The sequence below is a fragment of the Pinus tabuliformis genome, chromosome 8 (genome assembly GCF_031772625.1).
Source record: "Pinus tabuliformis cultivar Carrire ecotype Pingquan chromosome 8, CPIR1, whole genome shotgun sequence".
NCBI classification, from domain to species: domain Eukaryota; kingdom Viridiplantae; phylum Streptophyta; class Pinopsida; order Pinales; family Pinaceae; genus Pinus; species Pinus tabuliformis.
This window is the reverse complement of record NC_142294.1, coordinates 1,143,854,766-1,143,866,245: the sequence shown is the minus strand read 5'-3', so window position 1 is coordinate 1,143,866,245 and position 11,480 is coordinate 1,143,854,766. Positions and strand designations below refer to the sequence as shown.

General features: G+C 34.3%; 1 protein-coding gene across 2 annotated transcripts; it reads left to right on the top strand.

Annotated features, from left to right (window-relative positions):
- The first annotated feature begins 3,633 nt into the window (after positions 1-3,633).
- On the top strand, positions 3,634-5,930 carry LOC149239388 (WAT1-related protein At5g07050-like). Of its 2 annotated transcripts, XM_089367133.1 has the most exons (7): positions 3,634-3,963; positions 4,061-4,123; positions 4,250-4,366; positions 4,447-4,696; positions 4,796-4,954; positions 5,091-5,242; positions 5,349-5,930. In XM_089367133.1, the coding sequence occupies exons 1-7, from the start codon at positions 3,779-3,781 to the stop codon at positions 5,605-5,607; spliced, it is 1,185 nt and encodes a 394-aa protein (XP_089223259.1). In that variant the 5' UTR covers positions 3,634-3,778; the 3' UTR covers positions 5,608-5,930. The 2 variants fall into 2 exon arrangements, with proteins under 2 accessions (XP_089223259.1, XP_089223260.1); XM_089367134.1 differs by having other exon boundaries at positions 3,779-3,963; positions 4,061-4,366.
- Positions 5,931-11,480: the final 5,550 nt, after the last annotated feature.

The following is an 11,480-nucleotide window of genomic DNA, read 5'->3' as shown; positions in this document are numbered from 1 at the left end:
TTAATCTCTTCATATTAATATTATTCTCTTGGGTTTAATATTATTCCCTTGGGTTTATAATCCCTTGGGGTTTTAGTATTAATCCCTTAGGTTTATTAATCTAAGGGTTCATATTCCTAGAATATAATATTTCTCCTAGGGTTTATATTATTAATCATAGGGTTTAATATAGATCCCTTGGGTTTATAATCCTGGTCAACCATGGTCCAACATCACATTGTGACAAATATTGTCTCGATATGAAAATTTACCATGATCAACCATTGTTAACCATCATCAACCATGGTCAATCATGGTCAACCATGGTTCAATGTCATATCATGACAAAGATTGTCTCAATATGGAAATCAACCATGGTCCAACGTCACATTGTGACAAACATTGTCTCGATATGAAAATTTACCATGATCAACCATTGTCAACCATGATCAACCATGGTCAATCATGGTCAGCATAGTCCAATGTCATATTATGACAAACATTGTCTCGATATGGAAATCAACCATGGTCAACTATGGTCCAATGTCACATTTTGACAAAGATTGTCTCAGTATGAAAATCAACCATGGTCCAATGTCGCATTGTGACAAAGATTGTGTCAATATGAAAAACAACCATAATCGCATTTTGAAATGGTTTGTCTCATGGATGAACATGACATTGTGATAACCATGGTCAACCATGGTCAATTATGGTCCAACTTCACATTGTTACAAAGATTGTGTCGATATGAAAATCAACCATGGTAAACCACAACCGACCATGTTTATTTTAGCGTTTATAATATTTATGTTAGGGCTTATATCCCTTGGGTTTATAATATTGATTCTTTGGGTTCAATATTATTCCCTTGGGTTTATAATATCGATCCCTTAGGTTTATTAATCTAAGAGTTCATATTCTTAGGGTATAATATTATTTCTAGGGTTTATAATATTAATCCTTGGGTTTAATATAAATCCATTGGGTTTATAATTATGGTCAACCATGGTCCAGCATCACATTGTGACAAAGGTTGTCTCTATATAAAAATCAACCATGGATGACCATTCTCAACCGTCGTCAACCAAGGTCAATTGTGGTCAACCATGGTCGAATGTCACATTGGGAACATTTAAACGAACATGGTCAATCATGGTAAACCCCACATTAATATAAATCAATATTAATAATCCATTGGGTTTATTAATTGGGATTATCTCAATATGAAAATTAATCATGGTCAACCATGGTCCAAAGTTGCATTATGAAAAATATTGTGTTAATATGAAAATCAACCATGGTAAACCATGTTTATTTTAGTGTTAATAATATTTATCTCAGGGTTTACATACCTTGGCTATATAATATTAATCCCTTGGTTTTATTGTTCCCTTGTGTTTATATTATCAATCCTTTGGGTTTATGGTCAACCAAGGTCCAACGTCGCATTGTAAAAAAATATTGTATTAATATGAAAATCAATCATAGTCAACTATGGTTAATAACCATGGTCACATTGTGACAACCATGGCCAACCATAGTGTATGATGGTTCAACGTCGCATTGTTACAAAGATTGTGCCAATATGAAAATCAACCATGGTCAAACATGGTCAACCATGTTTATTTTAGGGTTTATAATATTTATCTTAGGGTTTATATACCTTGGTTTTATAATATTAATCCCTTGGGTTTAATATTATTCCCGTGGGTTTATAATCACTTTGATTTATACTATCAATCCCTTGGCTTTATAATATCAATCCCTTTGATTTATTAATCTAAGAGCTCATATTCCTAAGATATAATATTATTCATAGGGTGTAAAATATTAACCCTAAAATTTAATATAAATATTTAGATTCATATATTATTAAACATTAAAAAAAACTAATTGTTAATTAATATTAATTATTAATATTACTAATATATATTATATTATTAATATCAATTATTAATACTAATATATTATATTATTAATATTATTGTTCATATAATATTACTTGTTAATAAATAATAAATGTAGTTGATATATTCAAAATTTTAAATTCTTTTAATTTTATTTTTTAGATGATGCCAATTTTTTTTAACTAAAATGTTTTTTTTTTTTTTAATATTATATATAAATTAAAAAATGTTCAAGGTCATAGAAGTAAAGAAATTGCACACATATAATATGTATTCGAACCTTTGAGTTATTTTAGTGGTAAAAAAATTACTTTTAGGAAATTATATATGTAAACATAAATTACAGATTGTTTAAGGGAGGAGAAATAAAGAAAATTTACTTAATATTATAATTTAATATTATATATATATATATATATATAATTTTAAATTATAATTAAAATTAATATTAAAAGATTTATTCTTCATATTATTCGAGTAAATTTATTATATATATAATTTATTATGATGATGATAATGATGATGGTTAAAGTCCACTGAGACCAAATTGGTCTATCGGACCTACAGTTTTCTTAATTTTTACTTGTCTGGCTCCTCGTCTTTCTTGGCGAGATTGGTGTTGTAGCTTTCTTTCTTTTCTCTACGATCTTCCAACTTCCTTTGTCTTGCATCTCCTTCATCTCTATATATATATATATATATATATATATATATATATATAATTTATTTTATGTATTTAAAAAAAAAATAATACTCTCGTAGTAATTTATAAAAAAAAAAATTCTTTACATTTTTAATTCATAAATCATTCGAACACGAGTATCTAATGAATTTGTTTTACGTTTTTAACTCATAAATCATTCCAGCACGAGTATCTCATGAATTTTTTTAATATGGCACTGGTTCTACATGACAGACATGTTGAACTACTAGTGTGAATGAAAAGCATCCACCGCACTCTGAAGATTTTCTGATGAAAATAACCATCCACGCTGACAGCATTTTCTTCATGAACCTATCATTTGAATGTTGAAGACGTTCACGTCTCAACTGTTCTATTTCTCTATTACGATTTGCATAATTAAAGTTGTGCATCTGTTTTTTAATTATCAGTGCTAATGACTTGTAGGACGAGCATATTTGGATGATGAGTTCTTTATATATAATAATAACATTGCCTAGAATCATCCTACGGTGGTTCTTTCCACGCCTTTCACACTAGATGAGACTGTATCTTTCATATTGCGTGTGGAAATCATTTTCCCAACCCTAGGTGTATCACTCTGCTTCCCCGTTACACAAATATGAACTTTGTCCTGTCGGAGTGGAAACAATTCATTTGTTACATGGGCTATTTTCCGCGTCCCATTGCAGAAAAGGAAGCAATCAGAACAGAAAATCCGCACTATGGCTAACGTGAAACTTTCTCCTTCCCCACCCATTATATCTGCTTTTTAATGTGATGTTCCCACACTTCTCCTCTACACGTCAGTCTGCACATATCTTCGTTTTGCTTTGTTCACTACTTTACTTTACTTACTCATCATCCACTGCTTTATTTTATTTTTTCAAAACAGTCTTTCTCATTCCGTGGATAACATTAAATTTCGCAGAAAATCGAATAGGATATCGTGCTTTTTGCCATTAACGATTTTCTTATTCCTGACCATACTTAGTGCAACTGCGATCAAGTTATACCCAACTGGTTTTTCTTCTTCTATAAATATGAGTCCAGAAAGTGTGGATTATCAAGCTTCCGGTGTCCTGAAAGTTAATTAGTTGCCAGTGCATTGAGGAGGAGAGGAGAAGCTTCAGTCGTAACTCTGCATTTACAGCTGTTGATAACATAGGGAAGCGTGTTTTGGAGATTGTTGCAAATTTGATTATCAATGGAGAAGTTAATTGAGAAATCAAAACCCTATGTAGCAATGATATCTCTGCAGTTTGGGTATGCAGGGATGAATATTATCACGAAAGTTTCTCTTAACAGAGGGATGAATCACTTTGTGCTTGTAGTGTACAGACACGCCGCTGCTACGGTTGTGCTTGCACCTTTTGCCTTCTTCATTGAAAGGTAAAGCTATTTTATTTATTCTTGTAATCCCAATTGAGAATATTTTTGGAATTTGCAATTTAGTTAAGTGCAGCTAATTTATTAATTATAATTGCAGGAAAGTGCGACCCAAACTCACCTTTCCCATATTCTGGCAAATTTTTGTACTGGGTTTGTTAGGGTATGTATTATTTCACAATTTCATGCCTACTGTGTCTCCTGACATCATCCCCTCCATTCAATTTCTGATTGCCTCAATGCAAATTGTTGACGAGTATTTTAATTCAACTATGAATTATGTCTGCAGGCCTGTAATCGACCAGAATTTCTACTACATGGGTCTGAAATTAACATCTCCAACATATGCATCTGCATTGAGTAATCTTCTGCCCGCTATGACTTTCATGATGGCTCTCATCTTCAGGTAACCAAATGACATTGTACCCTTCATTGCAATCACTTACTTTATTTTATGGTGTTGATGGAAAATCTTTATTGATGTAGAATGGAAAGGGTGAATATAAAAAACATACGCAGTCAAGCAAAGATAGTGGGAACGATTGTGTGCGTCGGGGGAGCAATGCTGATGACGTTGTACAAAGGTCCTATTGTTCCCATGCTTTGGTCTCCACATGATCAATCCCCCGACACGTCTTCCACAACGGCTTCTGCAATTGATAACAAGGACTGGATAATAGGTTCCCTTCTGATAATTGCAGCCACTCTTGCATGGTCAGCCTTGTTCATCCTCCAGGTGATCATTTATTTTCCACATGTTTGTTTCTCCAAATATATAGGCATGATTAATCATCTTGAAATGACTACTTTAATTCATTATATTTTGAATGTGCAGGCTGCAGTACTGAAGAAATATTCTGCTAAACTATCCCTTGCCACCTTAATATGCTTTATGGGAACAATACAGGCAACAGTTCTCAGCTTAGCTGTCGTACGTGATTCTTCCCAGTGGGCTTTAGGATGGGACATCAACCTTCTCACTGCAGTGTATTCTGTAAGTTTGCCTCCTTTTTTTTTTTTACCAACGAGGGGAAAACGTTAAATGTTTTTCTTCAGGCTTGAATCAAAAATTGAAAATCGGGATATGAAGGTAAATTACAGAGTACAACAATTGCTATTTTTGGTTGCAGGGAGTGGTGGGGTCAGCAATTGCGTATTACGTACAAGGGTTGTGCATGCACGTAAAAGGACCTGTATTTGCCACAGCATTCAGTCCGTTGAATATGATAATCGTTGCAATTATGGGATCTATCATTCTCTCTGAGAAGATTTTCTTGGGCAGGTTCGTTTCTGAATTCCTTTTCAACCCATCAAGTTGAATTCGAGATTAATAGTATGAGGAAACACGGTGGTTCAAGGATCTAACTGAGCTTATGAATTGAATCCAGTGTGGTGGGTGGAGTTGTGATAGCAATAGGGTTGTACGCTGTTCTCTGGGGAAAGGTGAAGGATAGCAACATCTCAGCCGCTAAAAATGGCTCCGAAGAGCTTTCCAATTCTCAAGGAATATTCGCTGAAAATCAAAATAAGGCGCATGATATAGAAGCTGCTTCCAACGCGCCAATGTGTGAAGGACCTGAAGCTCAACAATTCAACGGTGGAGATACGGCCATTTCTATCACTGAAAACAATAATCCAAAAATGTAAGCGTCGGATTGGGCAGCCGGAGAGACGTGGAGTTCCCATGCTCCTCCTCACCATCGTATTCCAACAAAGGGGTTTTGAAAGTAAAATAGAATCAATGTTTTGTTCATCGCGCTGTATTAGTATTAGGCTATACCTCTCAGAGCGGCGGTTCAATATTACCGTTTTCATCGTTGTCTGAGATGAGCAGAGAGATGTATCGATGGCGGCTGTGACGTAATTACTTCTAGCTAAATGAAATAGCTCATCCGGAAGGAAACGTGTCAGACTTTCCGGTGTAGTGATATAAAACTGTTATCAAATAAAATGAGGATTCGTTATACCGATCAGCGTTCAAAATTAAACCCTCCGGGTTCCTCCTCGGGTTTGAGCCCATTCCAAAGGGTAATTACCTATATATATATATATATATATATATATATATATATATGCAAAATTCATCCCAGCGAAGGTTACATTAAATTTCTATATTTTAAAAGAAGAGCAATATTTTTAATAATCAGTCAATATTTTTTAATCTTTCTATATTTAAAAAACATTATTTTTAAAATCAGTCAATATTTTAAAAGTTTACTGGAATTCGGACCAGTGCATAAATCACTGTGACAGTGTCATAGAGGAGACCAGTAGGAAAACCTTATACCAGTTATGTCACCTACTCCTCCAATGAGAGTCGACTAAAACACGTGATTCAGTGTTTTGATGGGCAACAAAGTGCTACCTTACAAGCATTAAAGTTATAAAAATTTGATCTATAAGGAGTTTATGGAGAGATCATTCTGCAAACCCTTTGTACGAAGAATAAATGATTATTTTAACTTCTGAATCATATATTTATGAATCATATATTTATTTCGCTATATGAAGTAAGGTTAGGTTGTCTTTGAGTCTTGTGCTCATTAATTTCTTTATTACCTGACGCAATCACAATTAGATTTAAAGCCAATACTTCAACTAGTTTTGTTTACTTTCAACTTGGTTTTTCTTGTGCAGGATAAGGTAGTAGTTGGTTCCAGTGGTTTCAAGTTTCAACTTCAACTTTGTTGGAAATTAACAAAGTTTAGGTATTTAAAAAAAAAATTGTGTTAAGTGTTCATTAGTTGATATAATATTTGGTTTAGTTGCTAATGAATAATTTAGATATCATATATAAGTGGAGATTTATAAATAATGTGAAGGAATCCCATCCTAGTATGACCTAGCCGATTCGGATTCCTGACTGCCTTCGAACAGCACATTCCTGGCTATGCTGTCCTCGGGCATATCGACCACGGAAATGAGGAAGCTCTCTCTAGCAGGAAGACTTGCTTGGGTGAGGCGTGCTAACAACTAGCTCTCTCTCTCTAGCTGAAAGAGCTGAAAGTCAAAATGCATAATGACATATATAATATATGCTCGGAATATCTCTCATTCAGGCAGAAATAGCACGAGCGAGTTCAATGATGCGAGAGAGGATCATTCCCTTCAACATCGAAAAGGTCGGTTCATCGAACTGCGGCATATTGAAGTGCAAAAGGATCAACTAAATGACACTTTCTCAATTGCTGGATCGGTACATCATCGCTGATCATGAAATTGGCGAGGGTCCTGTATGGATCCAAGCCATGCTTTCGGAGTAGGGAAGCTCTCAAAGGCCTACTCTCGCGGCACGGACCGTGGCGAATATTACATCATGTTTAATGTAGCTTTTCATCAGAAAGCTATTACTTCCTAGAAAGCTACAATTTGCTAGAAAGCTATTACTTTCTCTTCTACAGGCTCTAACTTCTTTTTCAGGCTACTCCCTCAAAGAAAACAACAATCCTCTAGTCAAATTACAAATTAATTATGCTAGTTACCTAGTCTTTGTCTCTGTTCTGAACTATGTTTTTGTCCTCTTTTTCAACTGCATATCTCCCCTACTTCTCTTTCTAAATCCTTCCCTAATTCTTCTCTTTTCCTCTTTTTTCTCTGTACCAGAATATTCATGAACTTTCTTTCTCTCAGAATTCATTTCTCTAACTCTTCCATTTTCATTAAAAAAATGCATCTTTTATATACAAGGCTATCTGAATGTTTGTATTCCATGCAAGCATTTAATGTCAAGGGGGGTTGCCTCTTTGTATTCCAAGGTTGTACCTAATCAACCTCTTCATTTCTAAGTTTGAAGCTCAAGTCAAGACAAATACACTTAGAACTGTTTACAAAACTGAAGAAGCGTAGTCCAGTATCACTGGTTGCATAAGGCAAAGCTCGAGAGTTTCTCCATTTTTGCTACAAAACATGGAAGCTAATTATCAACTCCAAATCTAGGTTGCGAACACTAATACTAAACTTTCAATCTTACCTACAAACACCAATAAACTTTCAATCTGAGCTACCAACACCAATAACCAAGCTCTAATCTGCATCCGTTGTTGAATTAGGGAAAAATAAAAAATCTTTTTATATATCTCTGCCGGCTTCAATTTTAATGACTTCAGAATCCTCTACAGTACTTTCAGTATTGGCAACATGGTTATATGAATTAGATTATAAGATGGATTCTTATTCATGCATTTCATGGCTTCGATACAAGTCAGAATTGCGCACTTCTTGTAAATGTTAGTTCATCATATACCATAATGTAAACTATGATTATGTTCAATGTAAACACCAAGTTCTTGAGACCTTCTGAAGTTCTCGTGTGCCATATATTCATTTTGGTTATAATAAAAACAACAAACATTCAATAATTAACTTTGAGAAGATTGTAATTACAACAAACATTCAATAATTAACTTTGAGAAGATTGTAATTAGCCTTGCACACCACTGTAATCAATCTTCAATTTTCATTGAGTTGCACTATAATCAGACATCTAGTGACATCAAGTTCTTCGTACCTTGTTCTCAAGTATATTCATTTTGGTTGTAATACAAACACCAAACATTCAATAATTAACTTTGAGAATAGAGTAATTAGCCTTTCACACCACTGTAATCAGTGTTCAATCTTCATTGAATCACATTGTAATAAGACATCAAGTTCTTCAAACCTTGTTGTCAAGTTCACATGTTTTATATATTTATTTTGGTTGTAAGACAAACACCAAAACAATCAACAATTAACTTTGAGAACATAGAAATTAGCCTTGCACACCACTATAATCAGTCTTCAGTCTTCATTGAGTCACACTGTAATCAAAATTTCAATCCACAGTAATCAACCCTTAAACATCACATCACAGAGATTATCCTTACACATAGCATTACATAGATCAACCTTACACATCACATCACTTTAATTATCCTTGAGTCTTTTCTTCATCAGTGAAATCAACTTTCAATTGGCATCCAAACCTTCATATCCATTTGACATCATTGCTAACATTACCAACATTCTATCCCTTTTGACATTGATGGAAACACTATGGCCCTCTCCTTTTGTCCTAAGAGTCATCGTCCTTATTTCTCATGACCTCTCCCTTAGACATTAATGGCTAGGGTTTCTGCCGATAATGAAAATTAGCAAGGGCACTCGAATGTTAGGATAAATAAGGAAGCCCATTGTTGTATCATTCATAAGAATATATGGCAATATATTCATAGCACCAAATTTATGATCATGACTGCAATACTATTTAGGAATGAATCCATGAGTGAGATTGCAAGATTTTTACCCTTCTATCATTATCGAGTGTTAAGTGAATACTAGTACAAAGTTGTTTTGATGTTGTTCCAATGTGCTAGTTACAATATCTCAAAGTTTTAGGTCGCTCACAACTCTAAGTAATGAAAATTCAAATTCTTCTATAATAGTTGATTTCGGATAGGTAGTTTGGCATGCCATCCTCAACAATTCAACAAATTTCAATAAAAACTCAAGAAATAAATCTCTATTGATTGTATCAATACTTCTTTAAAGATGCTTCAGGTATAGTAAGTAAGATATTGATTCAAACATGTGTACATTCATCACCAACCATTAGTCCTCCATTGGTCCTCCATTGAAGAGCATTCCCGCGTTTACATTCTTTGTGCTCAAATATGACCTCAAATCCTTCTTGTAGTGTTTGGACTTTTGGCACTAATGATCAGTTGGATCTCAATACTTCATACCGAGCTTTCACTTGGGAATCCACCTCCTAATCTACACACTATAGACCTGAGTATCATTTATTAAGATGTAGTTTTGGCTTGATTACTACATCACCTATGCTTTGCACCTTGGTACTCGCAACACATACCTATGTGGCACTCTCAACACAAAGAATCTTCTTTGGCCTCAATGCATTCTCTTAGGCATCCGGTGCACTGTCATTATCTGGAGCTTTAGGTCTATTTCTTATTCAGTTTGCTAATGTCCCATGACAATGCAATGATTCATGTCTATGTCAAGTCCCATTCAACCAAAGGTCTCAACAGGTCTCAAGATACAGTGACTAAGTAATGCTCTAATCGGTCTGGTCTTCCAACTGGCACTTATGCATCTCTAATCAATGTTTGTAACCTCTCTAGAATTTCAAACTTATACCTTCGCTGTCCACATCGTATCTCTGCATGAGTATTTGTAATTTCTCTATGGCCATTGATTTATTCTAGTGCCAATAACATTCTGCTGCCTATATGTTTTCCTTAGGTCCATTCCCTAGTATACCTCTAAGTATCTATCCATCTGTAACCTATTCATTACACTTCATATTCTATGTCAAGATCCACATGGTCACATAATTATTGCACTTCAATTTTTGCTTCATTTCAACTGGGTCTCAGTCCAATTCAAATATCCATGATCCTCGTGGTTTAGGTCTCTTTAGGCATTAATTTCTTGACAGAACAATACCATTGCTATTCCTTCCTCAGTCAAGTGCTCATCCACATGTTTCTTGTTCCTCATCGAAATGAATGTGGCTTTATTGTTGATGGAATCAAATGTCACTTACTTTTTTCTTTTCCCTTTTCATAGAGAGATCACTTTCTCATGTCTTGGTAATTCTTGATCTGATCTCTGCGTTGGAACTATCCTTTGAGTTTTCTGCATTGGATACTCATGAGCTACATGAATTGCAGACTTGACTTCATCTACCCTTGCAATCGATATAGGTGGTTATGTGTATAGACATCATCTCCAATCTTTGTGCCAGAAAAAATAATCTCTAAGGTTTCCATGTAGGAATGTCATGTTACGGCTCTCTGTGCATCATTTTGCAGGGATCCACATAGTCTTTTGGTGCCCTATAATCTTTACGTAAATCATATATGACATCTCTTCCGATATGGTCTCTGAGGTCTATACATTAGATATGGTTTTGGTTGCCATTCACGTGACAATTCACGATGAATGCACCAAGTGACCAAACATTAATGTTGGTAAACCTTACAATTGTAACACTTTTTTCCCTTGTGAATAATACCTTTCTTAGTTAAGACCGTAACCTTGGCTAATTTCCTACTATAACTCTCTCTCTATTTTGTTATGCCTTATTATTAAACAGCTTTCAAACTCCTTATATCTTTTTCACTCTAACTTTGAGACGAAGTTTTCTGAAGGAGGGGTGTATGTAATGCCCCACTTAATCTTATCATGCAAATTTTATTAGTGTTTAAATTACCTAAAAATATTGACTTATAATTATCAAGAAATATTGATAAATACCTACATTTGTGAAACTGTAATTTTTATTTACTGATATAAAATTTATTATTGTTATTATTCAATTCCCAACTTGTCTTCTCAAATTTAATCTTGGATAGGATATGGTCTCCTTCCATTTGTTCCAAATTAAATATCCATATCCCAAGGTGTCTTCTCAAAATCTACTTGGGAGAAGATATGGTCTTCTCCAATTAATTTCCAAATTAAATATTCATATCTTATCCCCAAAATGTCTTCTTAAATCTACTTGAACAAGATAT

Excerpts from the sequence above, each read along its gene's own strand:
- LOC149239388 (XM_089367134.1), top strand. The coding sequence starts at position 3,779 with ATGGAGAAGTTAATTGAGAAATCAAAACCCTATGTAGCAATGATATCT. Across the intron at positions 3,964-4,060 it reads TTTGCCTTCTTCATTGAAAG|GAAAGTGCGACCCAAACTCA; the intron begins GTAAAGCTATTT and ends TTATAATTGCAG. Across the intron at positions 4,367-4,446 it reads ATGATGGCTCTCATCTTCAG|AATGGAAAGGGTGAATATAA; the intron begins GTAACCAAATGA and ends TTATTGATGTAG.